This window comes from Gymnoscopelus microlampas (assembly GCF_963454915.1).
Source record: "Gymnoscopelus microlampas genome assembly, chromosome: 1".
NCBI lineage: Eukaryota > Metazoa > Chordata > Actinopteri > Myctophiformes > Myctophidae > Gymnoscopelus > Gymnoscopelus microlampas.
In genome coordinates this window covers 54,402,665-54,423,937 of record NC_139962.1, presented here as the reverse complement: position 1 = coordinate 54,423,937, position 21,273 = coordinate 54,402,665, and the positions used below count along the sequence as shown (strand labels likewise).

The window sequence follows — 21,273 nt, the reverse complement described above, 5'->3', positions numbered from 1 at the left end:
TTAAGACCTGAAGCCGATTCTACAAATGTCTTTTAAATCCCAAGTTTTCTGAAAAACTATATCAGTTTCTATATCAGTGGTGCTCAAACTTTTTCATGTCAAGGACCCCAAAAATGTCATGTATTTGGCCGCCGATCCCCATCTCAAAATATTTTGTTCCAGGGACCCCCCAGAAGCAAAGATTTGAGTTAAAAATGTTCGCTTTAAAAGAATACATAAATTAAAAGATTTGCAAACATTTTCACAATTTTTCAAAAATAGCAGATCTACAAGCTCGTAGCGCGGCACTCGGTGCCGCGCTATGAGCTTGTATATCTGCTATTTTTGAATGGCTAAAGTGTAAAATAATGCTTTTTAGCTCAAATTTAAAAAAATGACACAGATGCGATCCAGGTCTTAATGTAACCCATTAAGTGGTCACGAATTCCCGCCCTAGGGGGTCAGCTTGCTTCTTTGGCCCCCCACACACACACAACAGATCCAGATGTGTGGACTGGACACAGCAGGACAAGCCATTACTCCAGCAAAGTGGAGCAATGGCTGCCGAGAAGATAGATTAAAAGTGAACAGCAACACTATAACCAAAGACTCTCTTTCTCCAGGAGAGAATGAAAGTAAAAAAAGCATGCTGTTATTGTGACGTTTCACGGGGCTTTCCATCCCTAATGCTGTTGGATATTTGAAGGGTCAGGGAGTGTTGTGTTCTCGGCCTCATAAATCACAGAGCGGTTCATCTATCATCTGAGCTTTCTTACTCTCTGCGGGGGACGTTGGATTGTTTGCAGTGGTGGAAAAAGTAATACATTTTTTTACTTAAGTAAAAGTATCAATACTGCAATGTAGAAGTACTCGGTTACAAGTAAAAGTCTGTAATTCAAAATTTACTTGAGTAAAAGTACTAAAGTATTGGTATCTAAATGTACTTAAAGTACCAAAAGTAAAAGTACTAAAATGTTTGAAATATATAATATAATATATATTTTCAAATAGCCTAGGTATAAATTAGGGCTAACGTGGTTAATGTATGTTTTATAATGAAGTCATTTGTATCTGCAAAGTAACTAGTAACTAAAGTTTTCAAATCATTGTAAAAGTTCAATATTTGCCTCTGAGATGTAGTGGAGTAGAAGTAAAAGTATATAGACAATCGGAAATACTCCAGGAAAGTAAAAGTACCTCAAAATTGTACTTAAGTACAGTACTTGAGTAAATGTACTTAGTTACTTTACACCACTGATTGTTTGGTTCTTTTCTTTCTTTCTTCCAAGCTGTAAACTACAGTGGAGGACCCTAAACCACTATAGATACAGTATGGTATCCTGGGCAATATATTACATGGTTTTCTATACGTTATCTCATGCTGCATAGCTGGACTCTTACCTACAGTGTCTATTCACCACATGCTTGGATGTGACCGTGTGTGCAGGCTGTTACTTAACTCAACAATGGAGCTGCAACACCTTTATGCCAGAGTTCAAAAGCCCCACCCCCAACCAACCAACATGGCTAAGAGAGGGAAATTAAGATTGTTTGTGCCATAATTGGGGAGGTATTTATATTGTATATGATGTATTACCATAAAGTAAATTGTAACAGCAAAAGCTTTCAAGTGAGATCAAATAAAGTACCGTAATTGTATGTATTAGCGTGCAACGTGGCTTTGGATTAAGAGTGGCACTATAGGAAAGGCCTTGGGTTTTGTGGAAATCTTCCCGTTAGATTTTGAGATCCTGTGTCGAAGACATGTTGGCCTAAATGTGGCAAATGTGGAAAAGCTATGGGGTCATCAAAACATCTGAAGAGCACATCCTCCAAGGAACATGAAGATGCACAACAAATTCCATGGCAATCCAACCAGTAGTTTTTGAGATAATGTTGTTTATAATAATAATAATAATAATAATACATGTCATTTATGTAGTGCTTTTCCAAATACTCAAAGTCGCTTTTTTCGGGACCAGAGATGTGGACTGACGGATCAACTGGCGTACCGACCAGACCGACCAACAGACCAACTGAACATTGACCACAGCCACATCGCAGGGCCACAATAGAGCGCCGAAGTCCTGGCGTCACTGCCAGTAGAGGGCGCATTCCGCAGGTTCATGGCTTTACTTTTTGTGTTGATATCCTCATTGGGGAATCTTAGATCGCTTCATATAAGAACTGTGTTCCAAAAATAAACACACCACCCTGGCGTTTTTACTCATATGGATATGAAGCATCGACTGAAGGTGTAAATGTACACATTTACCCAATGAGTAACACAATATAAACACTAGAAACGAGTCAAACAACCCAAAGACTACATTTCCCATGAACACGGCTGCTGTAGGGACAGTGATTTCAGACCCGGAAGTAGTAATTCTTAGGACTTGTAAGGCAGAATGAATTCCATTTTCGCCAGAAACAGGCTGTATCAAAAATGAATGAGTATCATAAACGATGCAGAGCCACCCCCCTGACAAAAACGCCAGGGTGGTGTGTTTATGTTTGGAACACAGTTCTTATATGACGTGATCTAAGATTCCCAAATGGGGATTTCAACACAAAAAATAAAGCCACGAACCCTGGAACAGTGCCCTCTATTGGCCCTCTACTGGCAGTGACGTCAGACTTCGGTGCTCTATGCAGGGCCACAACGCAGGGCCACAACGCAGGGCCACAACGCATGCAGGGCCACAACGCAGGGTCACAACGCATGCAGGGCCACAACGCAGGACCATTATGTGGAGTCCATGTCTACTGTCCTCCCCCGTGTGTCAGTGTGTACCTACACTATGCATCGGTGACAACGTGAATGTTGCTATGTTTGTAAACAAGACAAATACATGTGCATCTGACGAGCTTGGCGAATGAAGTATGCTTTTTGTGGTACAAATGGTAAGGGGAAGGAGGGTTACGTACACACACACACACACACACACACACACACACACACACACACACACACACACACACACACACACACACACACACACACACACACACACACACACACACACACAAACACACACACACACACACACACACACACACACACACACACACACACACACACACACACACACACACACACACACACACACATCTGGGAGCTGTGTGTTGTTGTTCATTACTGTTTCGGTTCATTGCATAAGCACCCTTTCACAGCAGTCTTTCACCGAGGGAGGGAGGGCAGAGTGTTTTTTCTGCCCACTCTTCACATTGAAACCAGCAATGTTCCTGTCTAAAGGTCACTTCAACAGCAACCCTCAAATGTACCGTTTAAAATGCTTCAGTGACGTCAAGCCTTCTGGCTTTTTTTTTGTGCCTTTATCCTTTTGAATTCATTTTTTCGATAAAGTGCTCAAACAGGCAACAGACGTTCAATAAGCCCACATAATGACTCAACCCTACATCCACAACACAATGCTAGAGGAGCACTACAAGAGTTGCCACTTCCAGCGAGGAGGGGTTGCGCTCCAGGGATGTCCCTTTCATATCCTGACGCAGGAAGGAAAGGCTGTGTTTAACCCATTAAGTCCGGGAACACATCTGTGATCATTTTCAGATTTCTTTGGCTATTCAAAAAATTGCAGATATACAAGCTCAACGAGCTATAATTGTAGATCTGCTATTTTTGAAAAATTGTGAAAATTTGTGCAAATCCTTGAATATATATATTTCTTAAAGCTAACATTTGTAACTCAAATTCAAAGATTTGCACCAACTTTCACGATTTTTCCAAAAATAGCAGATCTACAAGCTCGCTATGAGCTTGTAGATCTGCTATTTTTTAATAGCCAAAGTATAAAAGGATGGTTAAAGTGGTTACACACAGATGCGTTCCCGGTTTGAATGTGTTAAAACGTGTAATGATAGTGTTTGACACGGCCTCCACTTTCATCTCCAAACCACCCCCTTGTCATAACTCACCCACGCCTGTGTGTGCCCTTGGAAAGATCAGGCATCACAGGGCAGCTCTCCCATTTGGCATCGACCACCGTATTACACAGTGTAACGGGAAACATAGGCTCGTGTCATATCAAATTGAGCACATGGGGTGGTGGCATCCCTGAAACTGACGATCTTTCTCAAGGACACTTTCACGGGGAAAGAGTACGGTACAGTACAGTAAGTTGTACAGTATGTTGGCTGTGGTAGGGACCGAAAAAAAACATCACCTTCCAATTATTGTAGGAAAGTGTGGAACCACAGCAGATGCCACTCCTGCCTTATACTCATAATAATAGAAAGTAGGGGGGAGACACGGATGGAGTTCCTGAATCCCACAGAATAAACTGTTTAGATTCATTTGTCATTGCCAGGGGCTGAACACGCCTGGAGTATGACAGTTGAACATCTGGTTAACACTTTCACACTAGAGACACTTATAATGTGCGCACATAACACATACTGGGCCGTTATGTATCTTACCTATCGTTCACATTCATAACAGGTCTATAATCAGCACATTGTCTATAAGTAACCAATCAATCTATGAAGCTGAATTATTCATAACATGCATTCTATGCCACAATTATAATCTATCTATAGTATATTGATAAACACTCAATGAACGCATATTACATAGATTTTCATATAAATTATGAACTGGTTGTTGGGTGCATTGATCTGCTATTTTACAAAAAATGGGTGTCCCTGGCGCGAAATCTTTTCAAACTAGGTGTTAAATTCATATGAATTTGGAGGTTATTGACATGACAAATGTTTGAGACTCCACTCTGACCTACTGTAAGCTACATGCAGTAGCAAAGCTGCTGGGTTGAAGAATTCCTAATGGTCTTGAATAGAGACCCTGGTTTCACTAGATGTTATATAGGCAACAGGTGGACCTTTCCACTGAAGTGATTTTATGGACACACAGCAGCCAGTTAACCAGTGGTGTAAAGTAACTAAGTACATTTACTCAAGTACTGTACTTAAAGTAATACTAGGTAACTTTTTCAATAAAACTAAAGTTAAATTGTATATCTGTTGTGAGTGGCAAATGTTTCACAACACCCACTCCATGAATTTCACCCCCGAAAGCCTTTTATTTATATATTTTCTATTGAACGCTGTCGAGGTTGACTTTCCCGCGAAAATGACGTCATCTGGCCGGAAAATGGAAGCGGAAATGCACCGGTTTCCTGTTTGGCCAGGAACTACCGCGCCAGTTTCCTGTTTGGCCAGGAACTACCGCGCTATTAACAAAGAGGAAACTCACGCTGATTTTAAGAGATTGTATGATTTGAAGAACGAAAAACAACAGCTAAAGAAAACACAGCTCACGGTAACTAAAGCTCCACTGGCTAAGAGAAACGATCCACAGATCGTATAAAACAATTAAAAGAACGCTTTTTGAAACGCTTCCGTCTTCCGGTGAAAATGAATGGAATTCTGGGTAACGCAGTAGTAAACGAATGGCCTGCAGTGACGGTAATGATCAGCAGAGGCTGCTAAAAATCGTTTTTTTGAAATTTGCACTGTACAACTTTAAGTACAATTGTGCGGTACTTTTACTTTACTGGAGTATTTCCAATCGTCTATACTTTTGCTTCTACTCCACTACATCTCAGAGACTAATGTTGTACTTTTACTCCACTACAATTATTTGAAAACTTTAGTTACTAGTTACTTTGCAGATATACATTATTATATTATAAAACATACATTAACCACTTCAGCCCTATCTTATACATAGGCTATTTGAAAATAGCAGATCTACAAGCTCACAACGCGTCGCATCGCGACGCGTTGTGAGCTTGTAGATCTGCTATTTTCAAACATTTTAGTACTTTTACTTTTGATACTTTAACAACTCATTCAGTGCCATTGACGTTGCCGATGTCACGTTTTTATAAGCCCAGAGTGCCAATGACGTCGCCGACATCATGAAAAAAAAATGTTCAGAACCCAAGATATCATGATTTGAACATTTGCTGCTCCATTCACTTTTTGTTTAACATCTTACTGAAAAAGGCTGTATCTCGCTTCCAAAGCACTTTTTTTTTTACAATGTACTTGGCATTGGCACAGGGATGATAAAAGCCAGAAATATGTTTGGCACTGAATGAGTACATTTTGATAGCAATACTTTTGTACTTTTACTCAAGTAAATTTTGAATTCCGGACTTTTACTTGTAACGAAGTACTTCTACATTGCAGTATTGATACTTTTACTTAAGTAAAACATTTGAGTACCTTTTCCACCACTGCTGTTAACCAGAGCTTGGCCCACGGTCCTAAGAAGGTTAGACTGAGTGCAGCTCTACATAGACTGAGATACAACTAGGTCAGGTTATACGAAAATCTAAGTTGATTTGTGATCATCGAGTCGCAATCAGTAGATATCGGGAGAAAAGAAAAAAAATAAGTTTTTTTTAAATATTTAAAACATGTAATAGCAATGCCAGGATTAACGTGGTTAAAGGTCTTTTGAAATGTTATCAGTGGTTGGGGAGAAGTTGCTAAAGCGCCGATAAAGCAGGTAGATATGGAGAGAGAGAGAGAGAGAGAGAGAGAGAGAGAGAGAGAGAGAGAGAGAGAGAGAGAGAGAGAGAGAGAGAGAGAGAAAGTCGGGAAAAAATGAAAGACATTCCACATTGTGTTAAGACTGTGGGCACTGTTATATGGGGTCTGGCTGAAACTAATTGTTGGTTGAAAAAAAAAGGTGTCAGAATGATAAAGGACCAGGTGTTAAGCCTCATGTGTCAGTGACACATTCTTTCACACATAGTGCAATGTAACAATATATTCATGGACTTTACGCGGTCTGGAAGACTCCCAGTGTCTTTGTCTGGTGGTCCCTGCATCAGTGGTTTTCAACCATTTTCATATCAAGGTCCACTATTTATTCGGCATTTGAACCACGGACCCACCGTTTGATGAGCTTTAGACTCTCGGACCCAAGACTTAGAATATTTCGTTGTCGCTTGATACGATGTTGTCCACAATAATTTAACTCTTGAGAGCGTAAAATGAAACCAAATGGACCCGTAAGGGTCCATTTGGTTTCATTTTACGCTCTCAAGAGTTAAAGATCTAATAAGGGTCCATTTGGTTACCAACTCTCCATCATTACGCTGGGGACCACCTGGAAGTGGACCCCATCTTGGACCACTGGTGGTCCCCGGACCACTGGTTGAGAACCACTGGTCTGCATGCATCCGTGTGAGTGTGTGTGCAGGTACTTGCCTTGGTTTGTATAATGCTGTCTATGTCTAGTCTATGTGCAGTCCAGTCTATGTGCTCAAATACATGTGTATTGTGTGAGTGCGTGTGTTTTGTCTACTCATGGAAGAAAGCAAAAATAAAATGGCGACTAAGAACTTCAATCCATGGTTATGTCTACTGTATACGATACGATGTGTGTGTGTGTGTGTGTGTGTGTGTGTGTGTGTGTTTCGTAAATGTCTTACTTGGGGTCCCGGGGGCTGTTGGGGCGGCTGTTGGTGCGGAGTCTGTTCTCGCTGACCGCTGTGGGTCGCTCTGGTCCTGACACTGGGCTGACCCTCCTGATCAACGCAAAAACAAACCAACACAGAACCTTCAGAAAGCAGACAAACATTCACCCTAAATACTCTCATAGAACCATGTTAGATTGAAAACGTCACATGGGGCGAAATGGTACACAAATGGCATACAAATGGTCTCCTACAGCAGTGGTTCTCAAACTTTTTTGTGCCAAGGACGCCCAAATAGACACCTATTAGACCGCGGACCTCCATTTGAAAAGATAAGCCAGGGACCCCCATAATAGAAGATTTGTACGGCTCTCTAGCAGTGATTCTCAACCATTTTAATTTCAAGGACCCCCAGTTTGACATGCATTAGGCTACGGACCCCCATTTAATGGCATTTCTGTCTCTGGGACCCCAATTCATATCGTAAAATCAATGTTAATTTAACTCTGAGAGTGTACAAATGGAACCAAATGGACCCTAATGGGTCCATTTGGTTCCATTTGTACACTCTCAGAGTTACAGACCCATAAGGGTCCATTTGGTTCCTGTCCATCATTTAGCTGGGGACCCCCTGGAACCCCCTCAAGTACCCCTGGGGGTCCCCGGACCCCACTTTGAGAACCAATGTCCTACAGTAAGTGGGCGCCGTTTGACGTCAGATCTCGAGAACATCTCATGTTTACTGGTGCTAGATCTCGCGAGAGTGTGTTGCTGGGGCAATTTTGAGTGTCAAAATATTGGGAAGATTGTGTGTCTTGCGACGATTGGGTCCAATATTTAGTTCAGTGACCATGGAGCTAGAAAATGGTTCAGAAGCTGTGTTCACGTTCACTCTCCCATTGGAAATAATAGACTCCAACCTGCTTCAGGTCTCCTAAAGAGACAGCCACCTACTTCACAAACATACAGGAAGTAAACCGGAGATCAGTGGTGGAAAAAGTACTCAAATGTTTTACTTACTGTAAGTAAAAGTATCAATACTGCAATGTAGAAATGCTCTGTTAGTTTAAGTCCGGAATTCAAAAAAGTATTGGCATCAAAATGTACTTAAAGTACCAAAAGTAAAAGTACTCATTATGCAGACTGTCCCATTTCCAGTTTTCAAATGTACAAATCTTTTGAAAATAGCAGATCTACAAGCTCACAATGTGTCGCATTTAGTTACTTTCCACCACTGCCGTAGAGGGGCGGGTCTTGCTTTGGGCCATACTGTACCTGGGCTCATCTGGAGAGGGCTCCTGCGCGAGGCCATTGGTCTGTGCAGGGCTGTGGGCGGGGCTGCTCTCCGGGCTGGCCTCCTCCTTGGTGCCGTTCTGTGGAGGAGGGTCCGAGCCGGGGGGCCGGACCCCCTCCCACTGCTGGGCCGCATTACGGATGGCCAGACGTCTCTTCTCCTGGGGAGAGACACACACACACACACACACACACAAGCACACAGAGACATTTACAGGGGCCTATAGCGCACACACATGCACGCTAGTGGTGAGAAAAAAAGTTCATTTCAGTGAACGAGCGATTTCGTTCGCGGCAATGATTCGTTCAGATGATTCGTTCACGTTCTCGTTCAGTAGCGCTATTTTCTAATAGCCGATCTACAAGCTCACAACGCGTCGCGATGCGACGCGTTGTGAGCTTGTAGATCGGCTATTTTCAAATAGCCTAGGTATAAAATAGGGCTAAAGTGGTTAATGTATGTTTTATAATGTGTGTAAAACACCATCGCGGGAGCGTTTTTTTTACGTCGCACGTGAACGTAACAGTTTCAGAAAGTGAACGAGCTCGTTCACGTTCACGGCAAATGAACTAGTTCTTTTGAACGAATCAATCATGGACGACACATCACTAGCGCACGCACGCACACACACACACACACACACACAGGAGCACACTACAACACAAAAGGATGCCTGGGGGTCCCCGGACCCCAACTTTGAAAACCACTGCATAAACACCATGCACGCACACACACACACACACACACACACACACACACACACACACCTATTGCAAGTGTGAGGTTACGCACACCATAAACACACAGGTTCATGTGTATGTGTACATTCAAGCATAATACTGTACACAGACATGTGCACACGCGTGCATATACATACACGCATATGTATGTACACTTTATAAACAGGAGGACACAGCAAGGTGTCAGGTGAGCACACTGAGGAGCAGAGAGCCCACAGGGTGACATGCAGTGAGGTGAGCCTCTCTCCGCCTGGGTCACACACACAGAGACACGTGGCACCTGCCTTGCTGGTCCCTGAGGGGTCCTGAGACTTGGGCGCTGCAGTGGAAGGAAGGACGCTGTGCTGCTGAGTGGAGTTATGTGCAGGACTCTATGAGGACAAAGTAATCACAACAACACATATTTTGACATGGGGGTCCGCAGCCACATACGTGCCATTTTGGGGGTCCTTGACATGAAAAAGTTTGAGAACCACTGCAACTTAACTCTTTTCAAAAAACTGTTAGGATTTAGACATTTGTAGAATCCCCAGAAGCAAAGATTTGAGTTAAAAATGTGCACTTTAAAAATACATATATATTCAAAGATTTGCAACAAAAAAAATAAAAAATAGCAGATCTACAAGCTCATAGCGCGGCACTCTGTGCCGCGCTATGAGCTTGTAGATCTGCTATTTTTGAATAGCCAAAGAAATCAAAAAATGACACACAGATGAGTTCCCGGTCTTAATGGGTTAAATAACCCAGCCAGATTAGTCAGCTGATTGACACGCATGGGTCTTGGCTCAACACTGTTGTAGAGTGTATAATAATAACACATCCCTATACATCCACATAGTAAATAATGCGTATGTGTGAAACCTCTCTCGAGTCTATCTGCCTGAACTAGCCTCGCATCCTACGCCTCATTTACAGCATCAGGACATCAGGTTCAGCAAAGATAACAGTTACAGTATAGAAAGTGATGTCATAAAACTAGTCTTTGTTCAGCAATGCAATGCAACGTGTTGTGAGCTTGTAAATCTGCTATTCTCTCCATACTGTATGTTAACCCCAGAATAGGGGTCGCTAGGGTAGGGTCCATGTGGTTAAAAGTGGATTGATGTTGAAGAGGTGAATTACTCACAGCACGTCAGTTCACGCCGTGTTGCAAGCTTGTTTTTGAAAATATTTGAAAAAAATATTTTGAATATTTTGCAATTTTAACCCCAAATCTTCTTCTCTCGGTGTCCCTGGCACCAAATATTTTCAGATGGGGGTCCGTGGCCAAATACATATCAATTTGGGGGTCTGCATCCTGAGCGTCTTATTTGTGTGTGTGTGTGTGTGTGTGTGGGATCTACTGCAGTGGGTGTTATCAGGCTCAGGCTGCAGCATACAGTAGTACTGTAGTAACAGTGCCATCCACACCCTGCAGCAGAAAAGAAAGCTGCTGCTTTCTCTTTTTTTTTCCCTCAACCCCCCCCCCCCCCCCCCCCTCTCTTGCCAGTGTTTAGTTTCGATACACTCAGGTATGGAATGTGCCACTCCCACTCGCTGGGGTAAACCCAGGATCCATCCACCTCCGTTAGGTCTTTTACACTAGTACTCTTGCGTATCGTTTCTGTCGAGGCAGAAACCTCTCATCTCCACATTCTGAACTTTTTGTTGTTTTTTCGTAAACGAACGCCCTATACTTCATACATGGGCAACTGGCGGCCCCCACCTTCACTTAATGCGGCCCGCAGGTTATTATTCGGTATACTGATATATTATTGATTTCAGCTGTTACAATTCCAAACATACAAACGTGACCCGTTTTAATTACTTCAGTCTATATTAGTAGCTTAATGACTAGTGTTAAAATTCTAATTGTCTTTTTAACGTCCAATGTATTTGTAGTTAAGTTCAAAAAGTTAACATAAGTATAACTAAATGCATTTGAAATTAAATAAAAACGTTACTTTTCAGGATTCCAATTGAAAAATAGCAAAAAAAAATCTGGATTCCAATAAAGAAATAGCAAAAATAGCAAATCTACAAGCTCAAAACGCGTCGCACTGCGACGCGTTTTGAGCTTGTAGATCTGCTATTTTTGCTACTTTTGTGTGACATAGAATGGCGAAGTACGGCCGTCATTTACAAAAAAAAGTTAAAATACAGCTATAAGAGGTTTCTGTACAGTATATGTAATGTGGCCCTCTGGAGTGAGTGTGGAAATATAGTGGCCCTCTCCATCATCAAAGTTGCCCACCCCTCGTTTTGAGCTTGTAGATCTGCTACAGTACTTTTAACATTTAAAAAAAAAATGTCAAGAAAAGTAACAGTTTTGGACATATGAGGAAACAAGGGAAAGCTTGTATATGTCCAAAAATACATATTTTCAAAAAACAAATAAATAGCCGATCTGCAAGTTCGCACGTTGGGAACTTGCAGATCGACTATTTCCACTCCTGTTTGTGCAATGATGAAGTAGGGCATTCGTCTTTGGAGAAAAAAAAAACATAAAAAGATGAAATATGGAGATACGTGTTTTTTTGCCAACCACAGCGACGATATGCAAGCAATGTACCGTAAAATGAGTGCAAACGCAAATGGTGTCAGCTACAATTCCTAGATTACCACCCAGAGAGTACAAGTGTTATGACAACGTACAAAAAAGAAAAGTGCTGGCAGAGGTCAAAAGTGAGGGAGGTACAGTCAGTGGTGGAAAAAGGACTCAGATGTTTTACTTAAGTAAAAGTATCAATACTGCAATGTGGAAATACTCTGTTACAAGTCCGGAATTCAAATGTTACTTGAATAAAAGTACTAAAGTATTAGTATCAAAATGTACTTAAAGGACCAAAAGTAGAAAGTACTCATTATGCAGAATGTCCCATTTCAGTTTTCAAATGTATAAAAAATATGAAAATGTTTTGAAAATAGCAGATCTACAAGCTCACAATGCGTCGCATCGCGACGCATTGTGAGCTTGTAGATCGGCTATTTTCAAATGGCCGAAATGTATATAGGGCTGAAGTGGTTAATGTATATTTTGTAATAGTAATCAAAATCTACAAAGTAACTAGTAACTAAAGTTTTCAAATAACTGTAGTGGAGCAAAAGTACAATATTTGCCCCTGAGATGTAGTGGAGTAGAAGTAAAAGTACGGAAAATCGGAAATACCCCAGGAAAGTAAAAAATACCTCAAAACTGTACTTAAGTACAGTACTTGAGTACTTAGTTACTTTACACCATTGGGTACAGTAAAGAGGCTACAAAGAGATCGAGAGGCAGGAGAAGAGATTTTTCCCAGTTCTTCTTCCTCCTCAAGACAGAAGGGCATGACATGAACCTTGGCTGCGACGTTCCGCCGTATCATTTTCTCTCCTGGGATTAGCAGAGTCAGATTGCAAACAGACAATCGGCTCCCAGCAGCAGCAGAGCCCCTTCTCCTCCACAGCTTCTCAGCCAAAAGCAGCCACAGCCGCAGCAGCAGAGCACAGACAAAAGGAATTCACGCATGCATGCATGCATGCATGTACGCAGTGTTGCCATGTCTGCTGATTATAAGCCACATTTGGGCTTGTTTTTCTGTAAAGTTGCTTTAGGTAGTTTGTGGGGGTTGCTTTGCTTTTTTTCGGGCTCGTTTCTAAAGTGTATTGTATCCTAAAATGTCGTTGAAACCGGTGGTTCTCGACCATTTTCATGTCAAGGACAACCCCATTAATATGTATTTACCCCCCCATCTGAAAATATCGTGTGCCAAGGGACTCCCGTACCAGATTTGTGATGTTAAAATGTAAAAAACATATATTCAAAATGTTTAACAAGCTCGCGAGCTTGCATTTCGTCTCTTTTCAAATATCCGGTGCTTATAGGTTTAAAGTGCTCATGTGGCACTTCTTTTGGGCTTGTTTTCATAGACCTGGTTGCTTATTTCTCTCGCAAAATCTGGCAACACTGACACACACACACACACACACACACACACACACACACACACACACACACACACACACACACACACACACACACACACACACACACACACACAGTGAACATGCCCGTATGCACTCTCACATATACAAACACAAATATTCATCCACGCATTCATGCATACATAAACACAAGTGCATGCACACACACACACAAACACGCACAAATATATTCATTCTTACACACACACACACACACACACACACATGCATCCTCAAACATACATCAACACACACAGACGGACACACCCAACATATACACTCATAGACGAAACAGATTAATGCACACAAACACACACACGGGCAACAGATGTACGAGGCACACAGATGGGACATAGTACACGCGCACACACACACACACACACACACACACACACACACACACACACACACACACACACACACACACACACACACACACACACACACACACACACACACACACACACACACACACACACACACACACACACACACACACACACACACACACACACACACACGTGTGCCTGTTTACTTTTCAGGATCAGTCACATGCCAGAAGAAGAAGCCTTTCAGCAGTTTGATCAAACATTCTATAACACCCGCTGAGCGTTGCTTTCCCAAAGCACCCCCCCCACCTTTCAATACAAGCTGGCCAAATCAGTGGCACAGAAGATCTGTAGCATATCTACAGGCTATTTTAGCTACTAACACATTCACTGCCAGACTTATTTCTGGCTGCGCGCACCCACTGCCGGCGTTTTTTTTAAATTTTCAAAGCTTTTCAAGTAGTAGTCAAGTATATTTATCTCCCGTATGATCGATCCCCTGATGGTTGCTAATCACGGAGGGTTTCACTGTGCTTCCGTGAAAAAGAAAAAAAAAATGTCATCGCGACCTCCCGTTCACTTGTCATACGCCGTTGAAAATAGCATGTTTCACCAAAAATACATAGTAAAACACAGGAGTCGAGATACAGAATACTTCCCAAGTACTTTAACCAGGAAGTGAATGGAGCAGTAAATCTTGGGATCACGTTATCTCCTGGTTCTGTGTGAAAAAAAAAATGAAATAACGGAGATTCATTTTCATACTGAATATTCGGCCCCCTGTTTGGTCCACGTCATGCTTGGTGCTTGGTTGCATTTATATAGCTCCTTTATCCAAAGCGCTTTACATAGACTGTGCATTACATTCACCCATTCATTCACACACCGATGGCGGAGGAAACCATGCAAGGCACCAACCTGCTGATCGGGAGCAATTAGGGGTTCAGCGTCTTGCTCAAGGACACTTCCGACACCAACTCTGGGGGAGCCCGGGATCGAACTGGGAACCTCGCGCTTCCCATACGGCCGCTCTACCCCTGAGCCACTGCCGCCACAAGTGTCATCTCATACAGTACATACAGTAGGCCTACTGTACCATGTGACACCCAGCCCAGCACAGTGCTATTCACACCAAAGTCTTTGTAGCGGTGCCCGCCCACGGCAGAAGGATCCAAATGATAGTCTTCAAGAGACAATAAAGTGGTGGTCTGGTAGCCAAAGTGACAATATTTCATTCTGGACGGACGTAGAGTAATGAAAACCAATGTTTCTGCAGCTAAACTGCCTTCTTCAGGGTATGGTTTTTATTACTCTGCGTCCAGAATAAAATATTGGCACTTTGGCTCCTAGTGTGTGTGCGGCCACTTTATTAACCAATTAAGACCTAAAGCTTTTTCATGTCACGGACCCCCAAAATGATATGTATTTGTCCGCCGACCCCCATCTCAAAATATTTAGTTCCAGGGATCCCAAGAAGCAAAGAATAGAGTTAAAAAATGTTCGCTTTAAACAATATATTCAAAGATTTGCACACACTTTCACGATTTTTCAAAAATAGCAGATCTACAAGCTCATAGCGCGGCACTCGGTGCCGCGCTATGAGCTTGTATATCTGCTATTTTTGAATAGCCAAAGTGTAAAATAATGCTTTTTGTCTCAAATCAAAAAAGTGACACAGATGCGTTCCAGGTCTTAAAGCGTTAAGACTATCATTTGTACCCTGCCCAACACAACCATGAGAATCATAACCGGGACTAATTGGCTCAACACCACACTCCCCCTGGCTGCCCCTGTCTTATCAAGCATAGCTCCTCCACATAAATCGGCGAGTAGCACTTAACTCAAAGGATGCTTCAAAAAGGTCAAAGACTACATCCACATTCACACAGATATCTTCAAAGCCGCACACTGCTCGACTTATGCATCTAGAAGACCCACCAGCTGACTTCACCATCCAACCAGTTTGGGGAAAGTATAATGGGAGTGTCAGACGGCCACTGCTGCGTTAAAAAATAAAATAAAAACGCAGAGACATTTTATTTTGTGAGCGCGGACTGTTTCCATAGCCCATTCAATCGGGGAACGCATCTCTGTCCAATTTCCAATTTTGTCTGCTCATTTCTTTGTTTCACTTGTTTAATCTGTATCCTGTCTGAGTTCTCTATCCTGATTGGTTAAAATTGGTATCCTGACCTGAAAAATGCATTTTCTGTTTAATAAAGAGCTGGAGAGGCATGGAGACTCCCGTTACTAAACAAACACTCTATAGCAATGAGTACTATCACAATATAGAGCTATTTAACACTTACTTAAGTCACTTACCCTATACCTTTAATTTAACTCTGAAAGTGTGAAAATGTATCTGTAACGTACTAAGTACTCCTCATACTTTGTGGGTTTTTTTTCACCACATCGCTTGACTCGAACGCTCCTACTGATCAGCGCCTCTGTGACACTTAATGCACAACAGATGAACCATCTGTGTCCAAGATGGGCGCGCCACAGTGCACAGCTACATTCCCAGCGCTTATTATGTGAGCGTTGATTTATCCCTGCTGATTCATTTGAGTGGATTCGACGACAACAACAACAGAGCCGACATGGCTCATCAACTGATCTAGGCCAGTGGTTCCCAAACTGGGGGTCGGGACCCCCAGTTTGGGAACCCCAAATGATTTTGTCAGGGGTCCCCCAGATGATTATATAGCTTAATGTGCAACATTGTTTTCTCGCTCAACAGTAAACAAACCAGTATATACATACAGGGTATCCGCGTATTTCTTAAGTGACAATTTAAGGACTTTTAAGAGTATTTTAATACCAAATTGGCCAAATTGTCAAATATCACGTAAGAAAGAGGCAAACATTGTGAAAATAGCCGATCTACAAGCTCACAATGCCTCGCATTGCGAGGCATTGTGAGCTTGTAGATCGGCTATTTTCACAATATCTATCCTACTATTGCAAGTGCTTGTGGGGGGGGGGCGTCCCCAGTTCAAATGGGATATTTTGAGGGGGGCCGTGGCCTGAAAAGTATTGGAACCCTTGATCTAGGCACAGAAAATGTGCAGGAGGAGTTATACACATACTAGAAGTAGTTTTTTTTTAGACACTGATACTTGATACTGTATAATAAGTCATAGGGGACAAGCACTTTATTATGGACTGCTGGGGATGCTGTTGAGCCTCTCTCTCTCCATGCACTTTAACCCATTCAATCCAGATCTACAAGCTCATAGCGCGGCATGAGCTTGTAGATCTTTTTTTTTTTTAAACGTATGTTACTATATCAGTGGTGCTCCAACTTTTCCATCTCAAGGACCACCCAAAATTATATGTATTTGGCCGTGGACCCCATCTCAAAATATGTTGTTCCAGGGACCCCCCCAGGAGAACAAAAATGTTCGCTTTAAAACATATATATATAGATATATATTCAAAGATTTGCACACATTTTCAATATTTTTCAAAAATAGCAGATCTACAAGCTCATAGCCGCGGCACTTGGTGCCGCGGCTATGAGCTTGTATATCTGTACAACCCCCCCCCCCCCCCCCCCACTACATTGGATTCAAGTAAATGTGTATTTTCAGACATAATAACGACTTAAAACCCCCAATACTTTGTAAACTTGACCTTTGGCTCTGTACTTGGTCTGCTCTTTCTTAACCTGACTCTGTCAAATGGAAGAAGCTTGCGACACACATTTTGTTCCTGAAATCAAATGCAAATGAGATTTCCGGAGGGAGGGGGGTTTACCAGGCTAGCTATTTCTACCCTGTGCACCAAACCTCTTCACCGAAAATAGCCGATCTACAAGCTCACACAACGTTGTGAGCTTGTAGATCGCTGCTATTTTCGGCAAATGTTTGCACCAGAATAGAGATGCGAGGGTTCAAGTGGTTAATGTTAAAAAAATAACAAAATTAAATCCCTATCACACAAATATTTGTGTGGGCCCCCTGTAGTATCTCCGAGGACCCCCTATAGGACTCTAGGGGTCCCGGACCCCTGCCCTAACCCAACTCTAGGGAGGAATCACTGTCATGTCATTCCATGTATAGCCATTTTCACATAGAATTGACAGACAGACAGACAAACAAGCCGGACAAAAACAGTACCCTTAAAGGAGAGTTCCAGTCATTTTAGGTGTTTGCTTTGATGTGTCGCTAATCACTCACCAACATACCAGGGGCAGTTGACTTTTTTCATAGAAGCCCCTGTTGTCCATTGTGGAGACGTGAAGCTAGTCCTCTGTGTTGCCAGATTCTGTGAGAGAAACAAGCAACCAGCTCCATGTCGTTCTGCATGAACGGCAGCTCATAAGGGACATTCAGTGCATGTTTGAGTGTCAGTACACTGCATAATGACGATTAGTGGGGGAAAAAAACGAACTTTGGAGCTGCTAAAATAGGTGGTTTTTGTTTATCCGCATTACTCCATTATGCCAGTGGAAGGGGTCTCCACAATGGACAACAGGGGCTTCTATGAAAAAAGTCAACTGCCCCTGGTATGTTGGTGAGTGATTAGTGACACATCAAAGCAAACACCTAAAATGACTGGAACTCTCCTTTAATAACAGGGTAATAACGGTCCGATAAGATCAAATGGAGTCATCACTCGTGACACAGATACGATCAAACAATTGCTTTGTAGGTTAGCATCCAAAAGTGCACTTAATGATATATGCTGATACAAACTAATGGTGGTTTCATGCATACTGATACCAATGAGAATCTGATACTGAACACTAAAGCACCCACAAGTGCACTTTAGAAGCCTTTCTGAACCCCTCCACAATCCCACGCCACATTAGTGCTCCCACTGTCACTGTCACCAGGGCTGACATGACAAGCAAAAATAGACAAACAAACGCAGCATATTTTTAACATGACCTAATGTTTTAGAGTAGGCTTTCTAATCTGAAACATTCTGCATCGCTGGATTGACAAACATTACCACAAAAAAAAAGAACTAAAACGTGGATACAAAAAATGTTGACAAAGCAGCATCAAAAGCCAAGGCTGTTTTTTGTCCAGATAAATACTTAGCCCAAATTACATTTGTGTTTCATAATCATAATAATAACAACAGATCTTTGGCTAACACGGTGCAGTGGATAAGAAATCACGAAATGAGTTAATGCGTGATCTGTGCTTAGATCAACCTATTAACTGTTACTACTCTATTCACTGATACCAGGCCAGTGGCATTGTGGTTAGTATTCCGCCCTGAGAGTGGGAGGCCGGAGGTTCAATCCCTGTCTGAGTCATACCAAAGACTATAAATGGTACCGGACACCCCATCCGCACTGCCAACGAGCGAGCGTCCAGACGGCGATGTCGCGCAAAAAACTGTCCTGATATGGAGCGATATGGAGCGCCGGCCATGGCGTTGCGACGTAGCCTGAACCAATCAGATTAACTATTAAATGAATAAATAATAGGAGCGGAATTGTGGAAAGGAATAAGCTACAGTGCAGCGCGCTCGCAAGCGCGCCCGCGCACACACACACACACACACACACACACACACACACACACACACACACACACACACACACACACACACACACACACACCTCTCAACCAGGTCCACAATGAAAACAAGTCCCTATAGGGCTTTTTGTGTTATCATTTTAACAACCATTTTAAAATCGTCCCTCTGTACTGTTTACAAATCTGTTAATAAAGTATTCAATCAATCAAAACAAACCAATAAAAAGTGTTTGGGGGCGGGACACGGCCGGGAAACCTCGCTAAAATAGAGACTTTGCGAGCGAATATAGGAGGGGTGGACGATGCCGCTGCACGGTTCGTTGTCGCTCGCGGAAGGACAGGACGTTCTCATTGAAACACATGTATTTTAATGAGATTTCATCACTCGCTCGCGTCTCGTCGCATCGCTGGCAGTGCGGATGGGGTGTCATGCCTCCCTGCTTGGCATTCAGCCAAGGGTTGGATTGGGGGGTAAGTCCCTGTGTCATGCTACAGTAGTGTCATGTCCAGGGGTGGGGTGGGGTGGAGGGGGAGGGGGTACTTGTGAGTCAAGCTGCCTTGCTTGCTATTCACTGATAAGCCTCTTACAGGCAGCAGCAAAAAAATCCTGCTATACTGTATATGTATGTTTACGATACAGGGCAGAGAGAAGGCATCAGCAAAGAAGGCAAAGCCAGTCCACACACAAGCTGGTGTGTAAGCTGGTAATATTAATGTTAGACTAGAAAAAGTGCTCCTCGGAGCACAGGTCTCCGCCAGGTCAGGTAGGTTATTGTGGCGTCCTGGTGGCGCTATAATAGGACAATGTGAAAAGCCATTTCTTCTTAGGCCGTGAAAGGCCCAAGAAGAAATGGCACCCTTTTCGCACTGATCGGCAATCGGACGGTGCATTCATGAGTTGAGGCATTTTGTTCCAAAAATCGGTTTTGCAATATGCTATAACAGGCCAATGTGAAAAGGGTGCCATTTCTTCCTCGGCCTAGTGGGAATGTGCGTGCAAATTTGCAAGGAAATCGCACGCTGTGTTCATGATTTGAGGGATTTTAATTCAAAAGGACCAATCCTGTAAACTTTGGAAGCCAATGTTAGCCAATTAGGATGGAATATGAAATATCGGACAGATCCGTCTTGATCACATGACTATAGAGATCCTGTGTACCGATTTGCGTGATCTTTGGACAGAATCTGTAGGAGTAATATAAACAAAAATGTTATGCAAAAATCGACCTCATGGTGGCGCTATAAGGCCCACCATCCACCATCAGGCTGATCTGAACAATTCGGAGCAGAGGTTCTGCTCTGGCATCCAGGGAGTGTGTGTGCTCAGTTTTACAGCGACCGGGGCAACAGTGCCGGAGATTAGCTGCTCACAGACAGATGGACACAAGGACGGACGGACGGACGGACAGGTTGCAAAACATAGTCTCGGCCATGCCTTCGGCCTGGCGGACATAATTAGAATGTAAAAAAAGAGAGTTCCATGAACACAACACAACATTATGTGGAGTCCAGACACCAGCTTTGCTTACTAAAAGTGAGTTAACTCTGCTGTTTGTTTACTTCATTTCTACAATGATAGAATTAAAAAAACAACTAAGTGAACGTAAATATAATAAATACAGGGATTAGTAACAGAATCGAGCAAGTGTCTAAGCAAAGGCACAACTGAAGTCAGAGAGAGAGAATCCAAATGACAACAAAACACGCCCATGGCAGAAAGACACAAAAGAACAAGGTCAACCCACTTGCCAGGATAAAAGCTAGGATGTGAGTACATAGGACCACAAGGCCCCCCCTTAGATCGCTTCATATAAGAACTGTGTTCCAAAAATAAACACGCCACCCCGGCGATTTTACTCATATGGATATAAAGCATCGACTGAAGGTGTAAATGTACACATTTACCCAAAGAGTAACACAATATAAACACTAGAAACGAGTCAAACAACCCAAAGACTACATTTCCCATGAACGCGGCTGCTGTAGGGACAGTGATATCAGACCCGGAAGTAGTAGTTCTAAAGACTTTCAAGGCAGAATTCATTCCATTTTCGCCAGAAACAGGCTGTATCAAATATG

The 21,273-nt window shown here is 42.6% G+C and overlaps 1 protein-coding gene across 1 annotated transcript in view; it reads right to left on the bottom strand.

Annotated features, from left to right (window-relative positions):
* lrrc49 (leucine rich repeat containing 49) overlaps positions 1-21,273 on the bottom strand; it is a gene marked incomplete at its 5' end in the record, with an annotated part of 102,001 nt that overhangs the window by 30,071 nt on the left and 50,657 nt on the right. Inside the window, 2 exons of the mRNA XM_084055482.1 lie at positions 7,407-7,502; positions 8,667-8,845. Of these exons, the coding sequence (XP_083911608.1) occupies positions 7,407-7,502; positions 8,667-8,845 (275 nt within the window). The remainder of the gene's footprint in view (positions 1-7,406; positions 7,503-8,666; positions 8,846-21,273) is intronic.